The 24152-nt window shown below is 42.1% G+C and overlaps 1 protein-coding gene across 1 annotated transcript; it reads right to left on the bottom strand.

The window, feature by feature from the left end:
* Window positions 1-102: 102 nt before the first annotated feature.
* ero1b (endoplasmic reticulum oxidoreductase 1 beta) lies at window positions 103-23905 on the bottom strand. Its single transcript, XM_034188547.1, is given in 17 exon segments — window positions 103-1021; window positions 4752-4885; window positions 7883-7969; window positions 8056-8125; window positions 8625-8871; window positions 8959-9051; window positions 9499-9525; window positions 9602-9613; window positions 11723-11769; window positions 12048-12168; window positions 13428-13501; window positions 14611-14693; window positions 15783-15824; window positions 17975-18024; window positions 18027-18054; window positions 18912-19034; window positions 23456-23905. Coding segments are annotated over 17 exon segments (1461 nt in total). The 5' UTR covers window positions 23618-23905; the 3' UTR covers window positions 103-960.
* Window positions 23906-24152: the final 247 nt, after the last annotated feature.

Here is a 24152-nt window from a genome sequence, read left to right as displayed (position 1 = left end):
CTAAATGGTAATATTCTGTGACTGTTAAAACTTCTCGTGTCCCTCCCACAAATAAACAGGGCGAGTCACTAAATAAGCTGTTATGAGTTTTGCTTTGTCTCCCCACACTTTGAGATTAAACACGAGTAATGGGCAGTGCGGCGGCCAAACTGTTTTGGTGCTTGTTTCCAGAGCAGAAGGGTCTTGGTTCGACGTTTCAGTCCACGGTGACCTCGCCGCCATCTCACTGCTGAAATGAGAACTCAGATTTTGTACAACCTGAACAATCTAATTATTCTGGAGTGAGCTTCAGATTCTGTCCGAGTTCTGCACAAATGAGCAAAATCAAAACGTGTAAAGTTTCCATCAGCACGTCTGAGGCTCATGGAAGCATTCCACGCCACGCCTGCTAGCTTATGTGCACATTGTAACGCCCTGATACAGCAAGAAAGTATCAAACCCGCGGCGGTCCTGAGCCCTGGCTCCGGGTCACAGAGGGAAAGTTTGCTTGGCAGTGAGAGATGGTGTCAGCACCACCAGAGACATAGCAGTCAGCAGTTTCCACGAGTGCTTCAAAGGTTCCAGGAGTCCACATGGACTCTGAGGGTTCTTGGGGTTCGCACACAATCCCACAATGCTTCACTCTTTGCTCCACACTGTCCAAAGCCTCTAACTCACTAATGTCCTGCTTTCCAGTGTCCAGTCCTCAGGACATTTATAAAAATAAAAAAAAATCATTCTGCAACCAGAAAAAGCTTCAGGTGGAGTTTTTATAAAGAATTCATAAGAAAAAATGACAACCAAAAACATTCCAAACTTCCAGACAAACAGAATGTGAGGGTGAGGGAAAAAAAAAACCCTCAAAAACAAACAAAAAAAAAGCAGACTGACCAGCGACTTCTGATCCTGATGTCCCCCACAAAGGCAGGCAAAAGCAGTTTCTGCAGGCTGGCACCACCTACTGTCCGGGTGGAGCATCTGCTACCTGTTCTCCTTCAAGAGCTGACGGAAGTTATGGAGGTGATGTATACTGGTGGACAATCTGAATGAAGAAACACACACACACAGAGAGAGTTTTAATCTGCTTCAAACTGGTTTACAAGTGTTTCCTCTGGAAAGCAGCTGATTTGGACCTTCAGCAGGTTTGTAGAAGCCAGAGTCCCTACATACAGACAGCAGGGACGACTTCAATTTCAATGTATTTCATTTACACTCAACAAAAATATAAACGCAACACTTTTGGTTTTGCTCCCATTTTGTATGAGATGAACTCAAAGATCTAAAACTTTTTCCACATATACAATATCACCATTTCTCTCAAATATTGTTCACAAACCAGTCTAAATCTGTGATAGTGAGCACTTCTCCTTTGCTGAGATAATCCATCCCACCTCACAGGTGTGCCATATCAAGATGCTGATTAGACACCATGATTAGTGCACAGGTGTGCCTTAGACTGCCCACAATAAAAGGCCACTCTGAAAGGTGCAGTTTTATCACACAGCACAATGCCACAGATGTCGCAAGATTTGAGGGAGCGTGCAATTGGCATGCTGACAGCAGGAATGTCAACCAGAGCTGTTGCTCATGTATTGAATGTTCATTTCTCTACCATAAGCCGTCTCCAAAGGCGTTTCAGAGAATTTGGCAGTACATCCAACCAGCCTCACAACCGCAGACCACGTGTAACCACACCAGCCCAGGACCTCCACATCCAGCATGTTCACCTCCAAGATCATCTGAGACCAGCCACTAAGACAGCTGCTGGAACAATCGGTTTGCATAACCAAAGAATTTCTGCACAAACTGTCAGAAACCGTCTCAGGGAAGCTCATCTGCATGCTCGTTGTCTTCATCGGGGTCTCGACCTGACTCCAGTTCGTCGTCGTAACCGACTTGAGTGGGCAAATGCTCACATTCGCTGCCGTTTGGCACGTTGGAGAGGTGTTCTCTTCACGGATGATGCAAAGGAGATGTGTTGCACTGCATGAGGCAAATGGTGGTCACACCAGATACTGACTGGTATCCCCCCCCAATAAAACAAAACTGCACCTTTCAGAGTGGCCTTTTATTGTGAGCAGTCTAAGGCACACCTGTGCACTAATCATGGTGTCTAATCAGCATCTTGATATGGCACACCTGTGAGGTGGGATGGATTATCTCAGCAAAGGAGAAGTGCTCACTATCACAGATTTAGACTGGTTTGTGCACAGTATTTGACGGAAATGGTGATATTGTGTATGTGGAAAAAGTTTTAGATCGTTGAGTTAATCTCATACAAAATGGGAGCAAAACCAAAAGTGTTGCGTTTATATTTTTGTTGAGTATATATTGCGCCAAATCACAACAGCGTTGCCTCAAAGCGCTTCACACAGGTAAGGTCTAACCTTACCAACCCCCAGAGCAACAGTGGTAAGGAAAAACTCCCTCTGAGGAAGAAACCTCAAGCAGACCAGACTCAAAGGGGTGACCCTCTGCTTGGGCCATGATACAGACACAAATTATAGAAACAATTCATAAACGAATATACAAGAATTGCTGTTGGTGCACAGGACAGGAGGATCGCTAACACAAATACAACTCCCATCTCTGGATGGAGCTGCACCTTAAACAGAGAGAAAAAACAGAATCAGGCATCAGAAAGACAACAAATACTGTATAATTTGCCAGCATTAATCAACAAGAAAAATAGAAGAAATACTAAGGTGGTCGCCGGCCGCTAGCCCTAAGCTTCACTAAAAGACCCAGAATTTAGGTGAAGTTGAGGTAAACTGAAAACACGGCGCCAATTTGGGGCTAATTGTGCTGAAAGAACCTTTTCTGTTTTCAACATTTTTTAACCATATACAGCAACACATCCAGGTACAGGTACTATCAAAATAAATATAAAAATAATTCAGCTATCAAATTTACTATTTATGAAGATTTATTTAATTCACTATTTAAAGCCTGATTTACGCTTCTGTAACTCCGTGTCATACGACGACGTCAATGTGCGTGACAGTTTTAATCTTCTCTGTAGAGTCTTTATGCAATTTACTGAATTATGCTTTTTCTGGATTTGTCCCTCAATGAGCTTTTCTTTCTACAACCATCAACCTCCAAATCAAACAGAAGGTAGACAATTTCCTCTTCTTCAGACTCTGTGTTGGAAAACTGGTCATATTTGCAGACTTTTCTGCCAAACGTATTTGATCCATGATCAAAATGTAATCAGCAGGCGCACTGAAAAAACTATTAAAATATGATGGGAGAGGAAGGAGTGAAAGCAGAAAAGTGTCAAATCACAGCCCTTTGCAGTGTCTGATTTAGTAGGTGCACATCAGGCTGTGGGTCCTGTGTCTAAAAGACCGCAGACAAGATCATTTACGGGTTGGGCTTTTAATCATGCAAATATGGGACCCACTTTCCTCAAATCTGCGAGTATCAGTGTTGAACTCCATTTCTTACCTCTGTTACTGGGCACGTTCAGACTGCTCTGTCCGGCACATGCAAAGGGTTTAATGGAAACCCATTGTGATCAGATGGGACATTGTATCTGATGCGAGTGAAAATCCGTTATACAAATCTGCTATACACGGTGTTTATTACATGGAAAACAATACAAAAGCATTCGGGCTTTTGTTTTTGTCCAGTGACTGCAAATATAACGATGACAGTTTAGGTGAGTTTTACTGGACATGGGACTGAACAATAAATTGACCTCTCAAAGCTTTGATGATAAAGTCACTTCCATCCCACACAACTGACTATTTTCCCAAATTTTCTTCTGTTCGGATCTGAAGGGAATCTGTACATCTTGAAGCCCTTGTTGTGTCTATTTGTGCCTCCAAACGCACAACAACCCGGCATTTTCAGCAAAAAAACAAAAAACAAAAACAAAAAAACAAAAAACTGCTGGATTTACATGCAGACACATTAACAGCTATTTTAGCCCCAAGATGGCACCATGAGTCACGTGACTTTTTTTCAGCTCATGTCACTACTCTCTGTATAAAGGGACTCTAGCAGAAACCAGGTCACTGCACCCCCTTATGGCCAGCAGGAATCATGGTCTTGAGCTGTTTTTTTATTATTATGATATTTTAAGAGAGTATCTTATGTTTGCTTCACGACGATGGTCCCTGGACAAAGTGCAGAAGTCCCAGAGAACAAAGAGACCAGATAGACAGGAGACGGAGACAAGAAGAAGAGGAGTGTCTCTCCCTTATTTAGCAGGAGTAAGGGAAAAACTACAGAGGCTCTTCAGACAGCACAAAATCCCAGTTTACTTTAAACCGGTTAACACCTTGAGGCAGAAATTAGTTCACCCTAAGGACAGGATCCCTAGTTACAAACAGAGTAATGTAGTGTATTCTATCAGATGTCAGGAAAACTGTAACGAACACTACATAGGTGAGACTAAGCAACCGTTACACAAAAGGCTATACCAGCACCGCAGAGAGGGCGCCAGTGGACCTCAGTCTGCAGTTCATCTCCACCTTAAAGACACTAACCACACGTTTGAGGACAAGGAAGTTAAAATATTATATTAATATAATATATACGTCAAGTGAAGTGATGCACATCGCCTCGTCAGCTCACTACGGCCACTTGTTTCACGTGAAAAATATCAACACATCACAGATGTTGGTGAGTAACACGCTGCATGAGGACAGCGAGATGAAGTGTGGTGCTCTTCACAGAATTTGATCCAAATGATTAAAAGAAACATGACATGAATAAACAGAATATCCATGTTCCAGGGCAGCTCGCGGCTCTAAGGTACGTACCTGCCGAAGGCATTGAGGAAGGCCACGATCTCCTGCCGTGTCAGCTGGAAGCCTTTGGAGGGGGTGTGTTCCGGAAGGTTCTGGATCTCTTTCTCAGAGAAAAGGATCTTCAGAGCAGTGCCCAGACCCTGAGTCTGCAGACGACACGCGGTTACAACAAACTTCACAGCTACATTCTGTCACTAATGTGCCGCGATTATAGTTTCTCTGAAACTAACATCACCGTTCAATCAGTTCACAAAGCTGCCCATGTATTAGCAAGCTAGGCTGCATGGTATCGTTTATAAAACGCTACTCTGCCAAAGTACAATGGTTTCTAAAAACAGGCTGCAGCTGCCAACATAACGGACCGAAACAGCCCAGCCGCGCCAGCCTGCTGGCTAGTTAGCATGCAGCTAACTTGAAAAGACTTTTTGTGCTTCTGCTCAAACATTGTATTCTGTTCACGTTCACGTTCATTAAGAATCCTCAGACTACAATCTGAGTTTGATTTTAATAAATACTGTGTTCTCCACAGTACAAGTTGTACCTGTTAAAAACGCATACAGTAGTGTTCAGAATAATAGTAGTGCTATGTGATTAATCAAATTAATTAAATTAATGATTAATTAATTAAAAGATTAATCCAGGTTTTGAGTATATTTCTTATTGTTACATGGGAAACAAGGTACCAGTAGATTCAGTAGATTCTCACAAATCCAACAAGACCAAGCATTCATGATATGCACACTCTTCAGGCTTAGGTCCTCTAAACCAAGGGGAGATCCTTGGCTAAACGACTCTACTCGTGCCCTCCGACGTCAGGCAGAGCGACGGTGGAAAAAGGATAGACTACAGTATCTCCGGAGATGCTGAGGGATAGTCTCACTCAGTATCAGAGAGCTGTAAAAGAGGCAAAATCCCAATATCTGTCCCATATAATTTCCACAAGTGGTCATTGTCCTCATGTGTTGTTCAATACAATTAACTCTGTTTTGTGTCCCAACACATCTTCTTTAATGGATGCTACTGCTTCTACCTGTGAGGACTTCTTGCGCTTTTTTGTGGCTAAAGTGAAGTCTGTGAGAGGGTTATGCGACAGCAGCATCAGTGCAGACCTGTCTGATGCTGCCTCTGGCTCTGCGGTGTTTGACTGTTTTGAACCTGCCTCTCTCTCGTCCCTTACAGGCACTGTTAAATGTAGGTGAACTACAAACTGTCCCCTGGACATCATCCCAACCAGACTGTTGAAAGTTGTGTTTAGCACTGTTGGTCCTTCCCTTTCGTCTTTAATCAACACTTCCCTAAGCTCGGGATGTGTGCCTGACGCTTTTAAACAGGCTGTAGTAAGACAGTTACTTAAAAAACCACAGCTTGACCCGGCAATTTTATCTAATTTTAGACCTGTGTCTAATTTGTCTTTTATCTCAAAGGTTCTTGAGAAAGTTGTTTTTACACAATTGCAAAGGTTTGTAGATTGTAATTCTGTTTTGGAAAAGTTTCAATCAGGGTTCAGATCAAGACACAGCACAGAGTCTGCACTATTGAAAGTGCACAATGATGTCGCCCTGCCTGTTGATGGTAAATGCCCTGTTGCTTTGGTGCTGCTTGATCAAACAGCAGTGTTTGATACTGTTGATCATTCTGTTCTTTTATCCCGACTTAAAAATGTTGGTATTTGTGGTACAGTATTGAAATGGTTTGAATCATATTTATCAAACAGGAAATTTTCTGTTATGATCAGTGACCTGTCCTCCTCTGTTGCTCCTCTGTCATGTGGAGTGCCCCAGGGCTCTATTTTGGGTCCCAATTTATTTTCTTTTTAAATGTTACCACTGGGGTCCATAATAACAAGACACAAACTTTCATTTCACTGTTACGCAGATGATCTGCATAGCTATCTGCCAATGTCATCAAATCGAGTGGACAACATTAAACGTCTCATGGACTGCATAGCCGATATAAAACGGTGGCTAAACCAGAATTTCCTCCATCTAAATGAGGAAAAAACTGACTGCATTTTGTTTGGCGACACCTCATTTGAAGACTTTGGGTTACTGGCTTCTAATTTTAAATCTACAGTAAAAAACCTTGCTGTTATTTTGGACAGTTCATTAAGATTTGAAAACCAGATTGCCAGTGTGGTTAGAGTGAGCTTTTATCAATTACGTCTTTTAACAAAGGTAAAACCTTTTTAAACCGTTCAGACCTTGAAAAAATAATTCATGCTCTTATTAGTTCAAGGATCGACTACTGTAACGCACTTTATGTTGGAGTCCCTCAGTCCTGTCTGAATCGCCTCCAGCTGGTACAAAACGCCGCTGCCCGTTTTTTAACAAATGTACGTAGATGTCAGCACATCACCCCAGGCCTTTCTTCATTGCATTGGCTTCCAGTTTCTTTTAGAGTTGATTTTAAAATTTTGCTTTTTGTTTTTAAAGCCTTCAATGGCCTTGCCCCTCTGTACTTGTCTGAGCTCCTGAAGGTTCGGAGCTGGACCAGAGCCTTGAGGTCCTCAGATCAGCTCCTGCTGGACGTCCCTCGAGTGAAATATAAACACTGGGGTGATCGGGCTTTTTCAGTCGCGGGGCCCAGACTCTGGAACAAACTGCCCCCCGACATGCGCACCATCACTGACTTTGGCCTCTTTAAATCTAGGCTTAAAACTCATCTTTTCAGACTGGCTTTCAACACGCAGTAGCACAGTGACACTTTACCTGAATGTATTTTCCTCTTTTAGTTGTGTGCATTTATGTATTGTTTTAATTGTCTTATACATTTTAAATTGTTTTTGTTTTATTGTGAAGCACTTTGGTCACCTTCAGTGTTGTAAAGGGCTCTATAAATAAACATTGACTGATTGATTGTGTATTTTGTACAGTGCTTTGATTGGTGTAAAATTCTGATATAAATTGTCATTATAATCATTATAATTATAATGATTATTATGACTAAGTCTCAGGACCTCCCAAACTATTTAAAGAAACAAATAAAAACAATTAATTGTACTCCGGAAAATACAGTTGATATTTTTCTGTCAAGTTGAATATAAAGTTACCTAGGCATTGCGTTTCCTGTCCTGACACTTTTTCTCGACTTACGGGTTTAAAGGTTTGTGTGTGAAGTCACTGATTTTTCATGATGTGTCAAACCTGCAGCTTCCCCCACAGCCGACATTTACTGCAGCCCACGCAGTCCATGATCCGAGAGATGTTCTTGAAATGTAGCCGGAATTCCTCCTGTGCAGAAGAAACACTGTCAGGTTTCTGAGTGTGGATCCAGTCTACACCCGTTCAAACAGAAACCACGTCGCTCATCTCGTCACCTTTAATGTTTTAGCTTCCATTTTGCGTCCAGCAAACATGGACTTCTCGTCAAAGTGCATTGGAAAAGCTCTGAAAGAGAAAAACAGCACATAAGGGACAGTGCCATGTCATAAAACCCAAACCAGTTTATTTCTAATCCAGGATCAGAGACAGCGACGTCCAAACTGTCATTCCAAAGAACCAGAAGTAGATTTCTACATGGTTGGTATGTTATTGGTGTAAAGATGAAGCCACTCCTGCGGTGAGGTCGGTTTCTCAGCCGCCGTGAGACGACTGAACAAACATAAATCAAACTCGTAGCTTCAGGTCAACACCCGGGTTAAGTCCGACTCAACTGGTGAGCTCGGGTTCACTCTGTCCACGTTCAGCATGAAAACTAGACACTGTTGGTCTGAGCTAACTCCAACCAATCCTGAGTTTAGGACGTCTTGAGGCACTGCCAATCAGGAAACCTTGGCGAGGTGAGAGTGCTGTTTTTTGTGTTTACGACACGGAGTCCGAAAACATCAGCTGGTCAACAGACTACAATGATGATGATGATGATGATGACATGCCGTGTCCGTCTTACTTGATCTCATTGAAGAGCTGGAGCAGCAGGTCCTTGGTGGCACTGTCCTCTGGGGCGTTTCCAGTGTACAGGTTAATGAAGGCTCGTTCAAAGTATGGCGCCACTTTATAGAGCGCCCGCAGCTCGATTAGGTACAGGAAGTAGAGGTTCTTCAGCCGCCTGGTGCCCTCGCCTTTGATCTCTGCCGCATCAAAGCGGCGGCGGAACTCCTGAACGTTTGGACCCCACACTGACCTGCCCCACCCCTCTGAAAAACCAAAAGCACCATTTTAGTGTCAAATCAGTTCGTGTGGTCACCCTACAATATGCGAGCATCGTTTTACAGCCTCTGTACCGTCGATCAGGTAGTCGGCACACAGGTGGATGTTGATGCTGCTGTGGAGGCCGGAGATAAGTCTGTAGAAAACCCTCTTCTCCAGACACAAGCCTGCAGAAACGAGATTCAAACTCGTGTTTACCTCAACAATGACACCTTAAAAAAAACAAAAACACATGCACAAGTTTGGAGAAAAACAAACAAACAAAAAACAAAACAAAACAATCCCACCTGTGCTGCAAATGTAACATTATGGGGTGGATGTTTGTTTTAAAATGATGTTCCCCAGGACTTCAAAAAAACAAAAAACAAAATAAGACTCAAGACCTCAAGGTTCTTGAAATGGAGTAATATCTCCACCTGGTGGATGTTTACTGTTCATCCATAAAGTATTCATAGTGCTTCACTTTTTCCACATTTTGTTGTATTACAGCCTTATTCCAAAATTGATGAAATTCATTTTTTTCCCCTCAAAATTCCACTCACAACACCCCATAATGACAACATGAAAAAGGTTTTTGGAAATTTTTGCAAAAAAACAGCAAAATCAGGACTGACCTTCGAGCCACTTGTAGAAACCCTCTCCTACACAAGAGACTTTAATCAGTAAAAAACAAATTACATGTAAAAATAAATGTAGATGAATTTTAGCTCCACTCACCGTCATCATTTCCTGAAGGCAGAAGAAGAGGAGAAGAAAAGGTTAGGTTCAGTTAGCAACCAGGTGTGAACACAAACACATGGGAATCAGAAGCTTCCACCTAAAATAGGATCCAGATTCAGGGGTCTCCAATACCCAGGATTTCAGGAGGAAGTAGACCAGTTCAGATCAGACTGTTGGGTGCTGCTTAAACCCTGTCAACACACAGGACTCAGGTCTGTGGTGTGGTTCTATGACAATGATAAACAGCTAACAATTACCTTATAATGTATGTTGATAAAATCACTCACCCTCAGCAGGAACACTGCATCTGTGCAATCTGGTGTCACAGATGAGGTTTTTTTTTTTGTCTAGTAATGGATTTTGTGCACAAAACCGGCTAAATGTAGGAAGGGGAGGTGATGGACTTGTGCAGGGGTATTCAACTCCTTCCAGACAGGGCCGAGAGGCTGCAGGTTTTCTTTGTAACCACCCACTGCACCAGGTGATTTCACTGATTAACTGATTCCATCTGCTCAAAGTGATGTTAATCAGTGAAATCACCTGGTGCAGTGGGTGGTTACAAAGAAAACCTGCAGCCTCTCGGCCCTTTCTGTAATGAGCTGAATACCCCTGGTCTAGTGGTTACATGTTGGGCTTGAAACCAGAGGATCCTCGGTTCAAACCCCAGCCTGACTGGAAAAATCACTAAGAGCCCTTTGGTAAGGTCCTTAATCCCATGTTACCCCGGTGTGTAGTGAACGCCTCACACAGCAGCACCCTGACATTGATGTGTGTCTGTGTGAATTTGAAGCATCATTACAAAGCACTTTGAGCTTCTGATTCAGATGGAAAAAACACAATATAAATGTAGTCCATTTATCATTCAATGTAAACAAAAACTGCAAAAACAAACTTGCCTTTGTTCCATCTGATTGGTTGCCTGAAAAGGCGCTGCAGTGATATCACAGCACCTTTCTGAACAGTTCAGAGATTTTCAACTTAAAACGCTTAGAATGGCTTCACCAAAAAGGCAAAACGCTCTGAAAAATGACGCCGAATCTGCATTTTGTTTCTCTCAGCGGCTGCATACGTGCTGTTCTCATTTAGAATGACTGAGGAAAAAAGACCTGTCAAAACTTAACACTAATCTTTAAATGTGTTTTCAACAGTTTGTCAGTAGTTTTATATTGTTTTAATTTAATTTGCTTAAATTTGTTTAATTTTAATAACTGCTGCCTGTATATTTTATTTACAGAACATTTAATTTAAAAATATTATGGATACAGAATTTAGTTTTATTGTTGTGTTATGATTTATTATGTTGAGCACTTTGTCAATTGTTCTACTTAAATTCCTTCATAAATTTAACCACTATGCGTGTGTGTGTGTGTGTAGGGTGGGGGTGGTGGTGACATGGGCTATTGAGCACTGTAATAGTCATAAGAGCAGCCGCTGTCTCTTTTTGAGGTAGCTTTAGTCGCACCTGACCAGTTCTCTGGAATCAGGACAGGTGGGATCACCTCCCACCTGTCCTGGAAGGTGTTAAAGGCGGGGTGTTAAAGAAAAACTTTACCATCCCACCAGGGACTTGTTTGAGCTTCTTCCCGTGGATAGGCACTAACGTTCTATTAAATGTGAGACATCTTGTTAGAGTAAAAGTTTCTTCCCACAAGCTGTGGCAATGATCGATACTCTGTGACTAGTTTTAAATGTATCTTAAATTGTTTTGTGGCTTCGTTGTTTTTATAGTGTTTTTATGCCCTTTATGTTTATTTGTAGTTTTGTGTATGTCTTGCTGGTGCACTTTGAGCTTCTTGCACCCTTTTTCCAATGTGGTTTTAATACTGCAAAGGGCAAATAAACTTGAACTTGATAGCTTAGTTGGTAAAGATAACGTTTCCATTTCAGCCTTTGAATCAAATCAGCTAGTAGATTTATAATTTGGTGTGTGAATCAGCACTCTGAGCTCTTTCATTGTTTACGCTCAGACTCCGTTTCTGATCTTGTGACTGACACGTTGACAAAGTGACTTGTTTTTCTGTTGCCTCGTCTTCATTTCAATCCTTCACTGATGTCGGTCGTTGTGACGAACTGTCACAAAGTTGTGTGCTGAGGGTTGATGTTTGAAGTGGCACTCACCTCTGCTTGGAGCCAGAGGGTTCAGAGGTCGATACACAGAGCGAGGCCTGCCGACACAAAGCAGATTTATCGCTCTGTGAGTAAAATCCTCAACTCCTCCGCCTGCTTACACGCCAAATACACCACAAAATCTTTCATGTTCTCTAGGTTCATCGGTGCCTTAAATCTGACCTTTTGGCCCATAAATAACGTTTTTGGATTGATGGAGACAAAAATGATTTGGTATCTTGAAATTTGTCCTATTTCCATCCTGTCAGACTTTTTGGAATGCTGTCTGCAGGAAAGGTTCACCCTGATGTTCTCAGGAGGACCGTGTGTTGCTTACTTGAAGCAGTTTTCCTCGTAGATGCTGTTCCAGACTCTCCAGGCTGAAGGACCTTTATATCCCGTGTACCGCTCTGGGTTCAGCCCCAGATCCACGTACTCGGCGTCAGGAGACGTTTCATCTGAAACAGATATCCAGACCAAACTGAAACCACAAATTAAAAAACAAAACCCGGGTTTTCAGCACAGTGAGAGCTGTGTGGTGTGGAGGCGGAGTCTCAGGACTTGAGGAGAAGGATCACTTTGTGAGTAAACGTCGACTTCAACATTTTGTCCGTGATGCATTTCTCTGGACACCATCCAACATGTCTGAGTGCTGAGGACCACAGTGACTGGAGAAGACCGAGGACACGGGGCCAGACGGGCTGTCTGACGATGGACTTTGAGCAACAGATGAGACTCTCTGAAGGACCCACAGAGGTCTGACTCACCGTCTCTGCTCTGCCTGTCTGTTGACTCTTGTACCCACTGAGAGGTCACTTAGACTGCCATCTTCATCTTCAGGATATGGACATGTTTGTCCTCTCTTGCGGACGTCCACCTCCCACTCTGACACATCATATTGTCTGCATTACCTCCTAATAATTACGACCTCGACTTGTGCTGAGACACGTCTTGTGCTGCTGTGTCACTGTGGGCGGGGCTAAGGCAACACAACCACACCCACACACAAATCAGGTGAGGATAAGGTGTTCCTCTGGGCTAATGATGGATTAATTCCAATCACACAGTTTGAAAGAATGAGTCCAAATGGCACGGATCTCACTGCACGACTCAGCCAGGGAGTGTCTGGGTGTAAATAGGCGTGGCCTTAAACGAAACCACACGCTTTCTGCAAATCCATAAACTCCTCTTCAGCAGATCAGAGTTTTTATTATTTTGATGTCTAACATTCAGAATGTTAGTAAGCTGTGTCTAAAGTGTAACTGTAAGTAACTAATTCACACATCAACCTACAGATTAGTTCACAGATCTGAACTCGTTAGCGCTAACGAGCCGATACATCGGCTTTACTGAAGGCTCCTTTGAGTAGAGTTTTTTTAATAGAATGTTTGATTCTTATTTATTATGGATATATCAGTATTTTTCCCCTTCCAATGTCTGAATATTATGAACTAACAAGTCATTATAGTTGTATTTATCTGTGGCATGAAATAGTCTTAAAATGATAAAATCATTTATCGTAATCATTTCTGGGACAACAAAAGCAGCGACGCTCGTCTTATCCTGTGGGACATTTTGTTTTCCGATTGTTGTCCGGTGTTAACACTGAGTTCAGTTTTGGTCCCGATGCACTGAATAAATTAGTGGCATGTGATAGAACTGGGAATTAAACCACCACCAGGTGAACAGATCAATTAGTCTGAACAAGAAAACTCACCGTCAAGTTCGCAGAAGTGATCCTGAGCGTCGTCGTGTCTCGCCCAGTCAGCAAACGCCTCTTTGCTCTGGTTACTGTGACAACAAAAAGCACAAACAAGTCAACATCCATTCCATGAGCAAAATGTTTTCTGACCGTGCAGTGACGAAAGGCGGAGTTTCCTGCAGCGTTTCTGTCCAAGCAGCTGCAGGAAGCTGCAGTGCAACAACACATGTAGCCTGTGTGTGTGTCTGTGTGTGAAATCTGACACACATCCATCTGCTCAAGGTTAGACTACAGGATCTTATCACAGTTCAAACATACAATGGTGCCGTAACATTCGCTCTGATCCAAGCATCATGTGAACTCTGGTCAAGTTAAATAGCTCATCTGTTGATGCGTGTGAGCGTTGAAGGTCACACAGTGTTTTGGATGGATGGCAGGATGTGGACGAGTGGTGTGGCGTGAGCTTGTCCTGTGTCAGGTCTGGATGACACACTCGTGCTTTTAGTATAAAGATGCGTTACCACCGTCAGCTGGAATGGGGTGTTAGTCCAGAATGTAATTAGCAACATTAGCTAATATCCGTAGTTTCTCCAAAAACATTAGTCGTATCAACAATCCATTTTCGCAGCGTTCATCCTTTACCCAAAATACATAAGCATACCAAACAGCAAATGTCAGCTCTCCCCAATTTGATCGAAGTTATATACACATGCACCCACGAAGAGTTTTTTTGTCTTTTCTGCATTCTGCCCCAAGCAGGTGCTTATATTTTTAGACATGCACAAACAGGCGGTGGCAGAAGACATCAAAAGCAATACACTTTTCACTCATGGTAACAGCAACATGACAAGTAACTAAACTGACTAAACCAATTGAACTACAAAAACACAAAGCAATAATAGTAACACCACTGTTAAACTAACATGAATTACAATAATATCATTTAAAACCCCAAAACCTAGAACTCCCATGGTGCATTGCAGCACAACATCCATTGTTTACTGGTTAGTTAAAATTGCTAGTTTCTCAGAAAATATTGTCCTATCAACTTTCCGTTGTTGCAGCGTTCAACCTTGACCCAAAATACATAAGTATACCAAACAGCAAATGTCAGCATTCCCTGGTTTCTGCATGATTGAAACCCACACACACACACACACACACAAGTCAGGAGCTGTTGCGGTCCGTGGTGTCTCACCTCAGCGTGCTGTTGATGGCACCCAGCTCCTTCACCTGCTCACACTCGCGCACGTCCGACACGGAGTTGGCTGTTTGTGAGTACTGCACCACGAAGACAAAAACGGAGGTGAAACTCAGATCCATCACTTCATTTTACTGTAAATTCTTACATCTGTTAACTGATTCTCCTTATTTAACAAGATAACCACAGAAATCTACATGCAAGTGTCAGAAGACTTCATGTGGCACGGCCTGGATGAATGAATGAACAATCCTGAAGGAAATCACAGTGGATAAAAAGTGTTCAAAGGAGACGCGACTGTAACCAACATAATGACTGCATAAGAAGCATTAGTCCCTGACGTTGTGAGATAAATGTGACAAGAGCAGTGCGTCCTCAAAAACTGAGCCAATGTGCATGAAACGAGACACATGAGGAAAGCCACCAAAACTCGCACGTTCTGCCCACGCAATACAAGCAGCCGTGTGACTCCAGATGACATCAGCAGAAAAAATAAAACAAAAAAATATAAAAAAAAACCAACTCCAATAATTGGTGTACTTTGGTTTGGTTACACTTTTTTTTTTTAAACATAAGTGAGTGACCCGAGCCTGGTTCTCAGTGGCCACTCTGCAGATATAAACTGCTTCATCTTCAGTGGAAAACAGTGATCAGGCTCGTCTGCTGACACATTTTCCTCCAAAGCCTGTTTGAACAGAAAGACTGAGAGACGAGTGCAGATGTTAAAAATTTGTGCTTTGTTAGAAAACAAACACGGGGCCACAGGCCAAACACCACTCAACGGAAAACAAGCCGAACACAGGACACACACCGCAGGTCCGAACCCCCCAACGTACAGACAAGAGTGAAGAAGAAGACACACAGTACTCAATCCTGAGACAGACTGTATTCTAACACATGGACTCTGGCAGGAAAACCTGGAGGGACCATAAATTCCGAATCTGAATTTTCTGAAGATAAATGATTTCTTGTAGAATTCTCATGAGCTAAAATACATAACACCACCACATGTTTATCGAAACAACAAAAATGCAGTTAGTCTCCTCTTTTAATTTTGAAACAATAAACTGGAAACAAACAAATGTAACGTGAAGAACACGTGGCATCTTCTCAAAGGTCACGTTTTAAACACCGCAGACTCAGTCTGAACTTCCTCTGTGTTTCTTCACCTTGTTGTAGTTTCCGGACTTGATGCCCACCGGAATCTTACTCTGAAAAACAAGATTTTTATGAACATAAATCAACAGCAATCCTAAATACATATCTGAAAAGTGCTTGTTTTGCCTGAATGTCTATCGTCTTGAAAAGCGTACAGTGTTCACGGAATAAGCAGACACCAAGTGTTTACTCTTTTCACAGCTGAAATTATTTCAAATTGACGTTTTCACTCAACAAGAATCAGAATCACTTTATTGTCATTATACAATGTATAATGACATTTCCCAACAACCAGTGATGACAAAAAGAAAATGAATTTCTGACATGTTTTAATGTGGATTTTTTAATTAAATTACTTTATGTTCTGTCACAGCCAAACCAAACCAGGAGATTCAAAGGTCAAAGCCTGCAGACCTGTGACTGGAGCTGGATGCCACTGAACGTCTGCAAATATCAGTAAATGGGGCAGCAGCAGCAGGGTAGATGTTCCCACTGGCACAGACATCAGAACCCCACACAGCTAAGTGCCCCGATAGACACACCGAGGACGGTTTTAGTCTGAATCATATTAATCTTTTAATCTTCCTGTTGTGTTAGTTAGACCTGAGCAGTGGACTGTTTATGCACAGGAGCTCTCAGTATATTTCAGCCCCGTGGGAGACTCAGCCTTCGGTGATCTCAGTGACAACATTTAATGTGTGTGTGAGAGATAATGTCACAAGTGATCTGATTGGATAGTAATAAAGTGGGTGTGACTCATATGGTTCATCCAGACAAGTATCCACAGTGCTTCACTTTTTCCACATTTTATGTTACAGCCTTATAACATAATGGAAGAAATTCATTTTTTTTCCCTCAAAATTTCTACACACAATACTCTATAATGACAATGTGCAAAAAGCATTTTTTTTATTTCTCCAATTTATAAAAAAAAAAAAAAAGCTAAAAAAAAAAAAATCACAGTCTTTTCCATGAAGCTCTAAATTGAGCTCAGCTGTCTCCTGTTTCCACTGATCATCCTTGAGATGTTTCTACAGCTTAATTGGAGTCAACCTGGGGTCAATTGAGCTGATTGGACATAATATGGAAAGACATACACATCTGTCTACATAAGGTCCCACCAGTTACAGTCAGAGCACAAACCAAGCATGAAGTCAGAGGAATTGTCTGTAGACCTTTGAGACAGGATTATTTGGAGGCAGAAATCCTGGGGAAGGGAACAGAAACATTTCTGCTGCCCTTGACGGTCCCAAATGAGCACAGTGGCCTCCATCATCTGCAAATGGAAAGAAGATCAGCTCCACCAAGACGCTTGCCATTCTCATCATGCTGTGGGGGATGTTTTTCAGTGGCAGGAACTGGGAGGCAGGATTGAGGGAAATATGAATGCAGCAATGTACGGAGACATCCTGGATTAAAAAACCTGCTCCAGAGCGCTCTTGAACTCAGACGAGGTGATGGTCCATCTTTTAGCAGGACAATGACCCCTAAGCGCACAGTCAAAATATCAAAGGAGTGGCTTCTGGACAACTCTGTGAATGTCCTTGAGTGGCCCAGCCAGAGCCCAGACCTTTCTGGAGAGATCTGAAAATGTCTGTGCACCGACGCTCCCGATCCAACCTGATGGAGCTTGACGAGGTTGCTGCAAAGAGGAATGGACCAAACTGCCCAAAGATAGATGCACCAAGCTTGTGGCATCAATATTCAAGAAGACTTGAGGGCTGGAACTGCTGCCAAAGGCGCCATCAACAAAGTATTGAGCAAAGATTGTGAATACTTATGGACACGTGATTTCTTAGTATTTTTATTTTTAATAAATTTGCAAAAAATTTCAGAAAACTTTTTTCATGTTGTCATACGGGGTGTTGTGAGTAGAATTTGAGGGGGGAAAAATGAATTTACTCCATTTTGTAATAGGCTGTAACATAAAATGTGAAACAAGTGAAGTGCTGTGAATACTTTCTTTTAATGTATTTATAATTCTGAAATGATCTTACATCTAATGAACAAACATTGGTAACGCTGGGGTTGGTAAGGTAGACCTTAACTGGTGAAGTGCCTTGAGGCACGCTTTGTTGTGATTTGGTGCTATATGAATAAAAAAAAAAAAAAAAACAACATCCACAAGAATAAAACCATGCAACAAGTCGACACACAGATGGTGAGACGATGTAGCGAATTGGTGGATCTGTTGACCTCTGACCTCTGGGCAGGCCTCCACATGGCAGTCTTTGATGGAGCAGTGTCCATCTCTGGCCAGAAAGGACAGGGACGCTTCAGATTCCCTGGAGACAAACAGATGTCAGTGTGAGTTCAGACAGTTAAAACTGATCAAAATCCAGTTTAAATTAAACTCTGATTGAGCCTAAGTTTTGGCAGCACAGTGGCTTAGTGGTTAGCACTGTTCCCTCACAACAAGAAGGTTATGGGATCAATTCCCACCCGTGGCCTTTCTGTGTGGAGTTTGGAAGTTCTCCCCGTGTTTGTGTGGGTTCCCTCCGGGTTCTCCGGCTTCCTCCCACATCCAAAGACACGCAAGTTAGATGGACTGGAAACTTTATAATTGTCTGTAGGTGTGAATGTGTTTGTTTGTCTGTATGTTGTCCTGTGACAGACTGGCGTCCTGTCCAGGGTGAACCCCGCCTCACACCCTGTGACCGCTGGGATAGGCTCCTACCCCTGAGGCCCTAAATTGGAACAAGCAGTTGAAGATGAGTGAATGAGTGAGTCCAAATTTAAAATCTCTGTTGTGATCCAGTTTCTGTTGTTGCAGATCACGTGAATGAATTAGTGTGAATCGAGCCCGGAAACAGTGTTGCCAAGTTAAAAGGAAGAAGTAAGCAATCATGTCTGTGAATGCACACGATAAACATCAAATTTGTGTGTTTGATTTTCTACAGAGGTCAAAGTTTACCAGCACGCACGCTGTGGACTGAAAGCTCATGTTTGATTTTTGTGACCGTGAATAACAGTAAACTCAAGCACAACTTTCTGTTGAGGTTGTGTGCATGTATGTGCACACCGGTTTTACAATATAAACCTCAGTCTGTTCAAAGGAAAAAAACAAACCAAAGCTTTTATTTTTTATTTTCTTCTTCATAAAACAGCTCAGTGACGTCACAGTACTTTAACTCTGACTGTACCTTGTAATATCTGAAGTAGTCCCTGTCCGTCAGCTTCTTTATGCGTGGGTAAATCTTGAAGTTGTTGAAAACGTCAATGCTTTCGATGTCACAGAAGCAGTCGTCCAGGACCCCAGTCAGCTGCAGCACAGACGACAGAGGAAACCCTTCAGCAGGTTTTAAATTCCTCACAGAAATATCAAAGACAAACAAATCAAATATCACAGTGACTGGCTCATTCAGAAAATTTTCAGAAAAGGTCACTTTTTTCAAAACACACAAAAATGTTGCTGTAGTGTTTGCATATTATACAATTACTATCCATCTACAACCCCAATTCCAATGAAGTTGGGACACTGTGTGAAATGTAAATAAAAACAGAATACAATGATTTTCAAATCCTCTTCAACCTATATTCAACTGAATACACCACAAAGACAAGATATTTAATGTTCAAACTGATAAACTTTATTGTTTTTGTGCAAATATTTGCTCATTTTGAAATGGATGCCTGCAACACATTTCAAAAAAGCTTGGACAGTGGCAACAAAAGACTGGGAAAGTTAATGAATGCTCAAAGAACAGCTGTTTGGAACATTCCACAGGTGAACAGGTTAATTGGAAACAGGTGAGTGTCATGATTGAGTATAAAAGGAGCATCCCCAAAAGTCTCAGACGTTCACAAGCAAGGATGGGGCGAGGATCACCACTTTGTGAACAACTACATGAAAAATTAGTCCAACAGTTTAAGAACAATGTTTCTCAACATTCAATTGCAAGGAATTTAGGGATTCCATCATCTACAGTCCATAATATAATCAGAAGCTTCAGAGAATCTAGAGAACTTGCTACACGTAAGGGGCAAGGCTGAAAACCAACAATGAATGCCCGTGACCTTCGATCCTTCAGAAAAACCGACATCATTGTGTAAAGGATCTTACCGCGTGGGCTCAGGAACACTTCAGGAAATCATTGTCAGTTAACACAGTTCGACGCTACATCTACAAGTGCAAGTTAAAACTCTACCATGCAAAGTGAAAGCCAAACATCAACAACATCCAGAAACGCCACCGCCTTCTCTGGGCCCGAGCTCATTTGAAATGGACAGACACAAAGTGGAAAAGTGTGCTGTGGTCTGATGAGTCCACATTTCAAATTGTTTTTGGAAATCATGGACGTCGTGTCCTCCAGACAAAAGAGGGAAAAAAAACATCCAGATTGTTACCAGTGCAAAGTTCAAAAGCCAGCATCTGTGATGGTATGGGGGTGTGTTAGTGCCCATGGCATGGACAACTTACACATCTGTGATGATACCATCAATGCTGAAAGGTACATCCAGGTTTTGGAGCAACACATGCTGCCATCCAAGCAACGTCTTTTTCAGGGACGTCCCTGCTTATTTCAGCAAGACAATGCCAAGCCACATTCTGCACGTGTTCCAACAGCGTGGCTTCGTAGTAAAAGAGTGCGGGTACTAGACTGGCCTGCCTGCAGTCCAGACCTGTCACCCATTGAAAATGTGTGGCACATTATGGAGTGCAATATACGACAACGGAGACCCCGGACTGTTGAACAACTGAAGTTGTACATCAAGGAAGAATGGGAAAGAATTCCACCTACAAAGCTTCAACAATTAGTGACCTCAGTTCCCAAACGCTTATTGAGTGTTGTTACAAGGAAAGGTGATGTAACACAGTGGTAAACACACCACTGTCCCAGCTTTTTAGAAATGTGCTGCAGGCATCCATTTCAAAATGAGCAAATATTTGCACAAAAACAATAAAGTTTATCAGTTTGAACATTAAATATCTTGTCTTTGTGGTGCATAAAGGGGTAGATAATATAAGTTCGCTTCTTTCTACCCCCTTTCATTCAGGTGTATTGTTACGTTTGTTAGGTTTTCTTTTGGAATGATTTTTGGTTGTGTGGTTGGAACTGAATGAAATAAAATGAATGAAATGAAAAAAAATTTAATTGAATATAGGTTGAAGAGGATTTGCTAATCATTGTATTCTGTTTTTATTTACATTTTACACAACGTCCCGACTTCATTGGAACTGGGGTTGTATGTCCGTAATTACTATGTTACTCAATCACTCACTCCTCTTCAACCACTTGCTCCAATTAAGGATCATGCTGGGCAGAGCCTATCCCACCTGTCACAGGGTGTGAGGTGGGGTTCACCCTGGACAGAACACTATGTCACAGGGTCAAATACAGGCAAACACATTCACACCTACAGACAATTGTAAAGTTTCCAGTCCATCTAACCTGCATTTCTTTGGATGTGGGAGGAAGCCGGAGCACCCAGATGGAACCCACACAGACACGGGGAGAACATGCAAACTCCACACAGAAAGGACACAGACGGGAATCGATCCCATGACCTTCTTGCTGTGAGGCAACAGTGCTAACCACTAATCCACTGTGCTGTCTACTATATTTCTATGCTATACAGTTACATGACTGTATATTACTGTGCATTTCCCTGAACGTGATCCAGCACACCTGCCTGACTGCGGCAGGAAGGTGACATGTGGATGAACCTCAGGTGTGCCTGTGCAGCTGGTGATCATGAACCAGCACAGAACTGTGCGGTGGTAGATGATCACTCATGCGCACACCGGAGCTGCTTCTGGACATGACCCGTGCTCATCTTCCTAATGTGAATACAATGCAGCTCAAAGTCAAACTTCTGTTTTTATTTAAATATTTTTTGTGTAAATTACTGCGCACATTAAAAATGTGAAAGAAAGGCTTCAGAGGGCTGATGATGTAAACCCTGTGCACTCTGAACAAACATGACTTCCTTTTATGACTTCCTTGTGATTTCATCATCACACCACTTACACAAATCAATCACAAATATTTTTTACTGAACAATATGAACTTTTTCCCCTGTAGCCCTCCTGATTGCAGAGATATGGCAGAAAATATGTTTTTGGGCACTGTGTCTTTGTTGATCTTGACTTTTCTCTGATCCTCTCCCAAAGTTAGTCATTTTGAGATATCTGCCTGTATAAAATTCCCAACAAGTTTGGTGGGAATCCATCCAGCTGTTCATTAGTTATCTTGTTCACAGGCAGACACACAGGACCGATTACAATACTCTGCTTCACGGGCATGCAGGATAATTAAAAGGAAAAACTTAATGATTCAACTGATTATCATCTTTACCCAGAAGGTTTCAAGTATGAGCAGTTTGATTTTACAGTTGTATTGAGATGAAATGAAGCTGATGGGACTCAGGAAGTGTAAATGTCTTAGAACGTTTCCGTTCCAGTTTTACAGTTTGGAAAATAAGTGTCTGCAATGGAAATCATTTTTCTACATATTGGGCTCAAACTTCAAAATTACAGTACAGACCCTCAAATAATTAGTCCATGTCCACAACAGCTGACGATAAATTAATTCAACAGATGATCACCACATTAACACCAGGTAACACACCATCAAGTCCAAATTTAGAATAAAAGAATAAAATTTGGTGTGGGGTGTAACGTGGTGACTGATCAGTGTTAAAGCATCAATAATAAATTAAATTCTTCTCAAAGCATGAATAAACACAGCTGGAGCGACTTATTTACTTCTTGTAAGATGTTTACAGACACCTGCACAGTAAAATAGGAGAAAAAGTAAAGCTGACCTCTGAGTGCAGCAGTCCACCGAGCACCACGGAGGACAGAAACAGACCCACTCTCCTCAGCATGCTGACAGCATTCAAACTGCAAATATTCATTTAAAATTTAAACTCCTCAGTGTCCATATGTTAGAACTCTGAGTGGCTCTAATTACAAACTCCCAGTCCATCTCGGCCTTACTCCGCCCACAAACAACCCGCTGTCAACACAAGTCCCGCCCCACAGGCGGCACAGTCTGCATTGTAGTCCTAAAGCAGCTCCGAGCGCTTCACGGGGGCCACGGCAACATGGCATCAAAAACTACAAATCCCAGGCGTCGAAGAGCAGAGCGATCAGGACCGCACCCAATCACAAAACAACACGTTTTTCTACTCGCTAATGAAAATAACATTTTTCTTTACCGCCTTCATTTAGCTTTGTCCTCTGGTTTCACGTTAGACCTCCCAAAACCTAGCAAGAGTTGTAAGTTGACTTACACGTGTATGCTGTTAAGTATACTGTCTTTTTTTTTATATGGGGAAAGGTGTGAATATTAAAAATAACATCTAAACTCATTTGTTTTGTATGGTAATGTTACTTTCCAAAAACCAGACGTAATGTCTAATAATTTTAGGATATATATATATATCAGCATTTAGAAATACTGATGTATTTATTTATTTATTTATATAAAAAGGATCAAACCCTTGAATAAAACGTAACGGGACATGTAACTAGCTCACTGGCCCCTTTTCAAAGACAAACCACTGATTTACCGGCAGCATTTTGAATATGAAAATAAGCCTATTTTTCGAAGAGAAATCATAGAAAATGCTAAATAAAATTTCTAATTAGTATCTGACAGTGTGACGTCAGAAGAACATGCTGGAAGGTTCCCCTATTAGCGGCTTTAAAGCAGGTTCTGGTTCTGCTGGTACTTACGTGGCAGAAGCAGCTCTGGTCTGGACTCTCCGCGGACGAGGTTCCGCTCGAATCCTCACTTTGGGCTTTTTCGCCGTTTTGTTGAAACCGATGCAGAACAAAGTTGCCAATAAACCAGGACAAAAGAAGCAGAGCGAACGACGTTAAGGTGATTTTCCACATCACTCACTGTCAGAGGAAGAATTCTGACGGAGATACAACGTGAAAAAATGAAGGATGACAGCGTTTAGCTTCAGGATGTCTGAGTTTAGCCTCCGCGGGCTAACGTCAGGCTTCTGGTCGGAACCGGATCAGTGCGCTTTCTGAGGCTCCTCATGCGGCTCTTTAGACATCCAAACGTCCTGAAGACACATCAGGTCGTCCCTCAGAACCGGACCTGAGACCTTTCAGTCCGTCCGCAGCTTCTCTTCACCGTCAAGTTCGACAAAACAACTCAATGTTTATGTTTCGTCTTCGTACCGTCACACCAGTGTAACTACCGCCGCCATCAGGCCTGGAGGACTGATCAGGTTAACGAAGTCGACTCCTCACACAAACCCCAAATAACCTAATTCGTTCATAATGTACTGATAAAGTCTTGTTAGGCTCTGACAGTACTTCCTTGGATCAACTTTACCCAGCATAGGTTTATGTGAGGCAGCTGAGAACAAAGTGGACCAAAAGAACTTGATGTTTGTTGGAACCCAACATGAGTTCA

Source organism: Thalassophryne amazonica, chromosome 15 (genome assembly GCF_902500255.1).
Source record: "Thalassophryne amazonica chromosome 15, fThaAma1.1, whole genome shotgun sequence".
Lineage (NCBI taxonomy): Eukaryota > Metazoa > Chordata > Actinopteri > Batrachoidiformes > Batrachoididae > Thalassophryne > Thalassophryne amazonica.
This window is presented reverse-complemented; position numbering and strand designations above follow the sequence as displayed.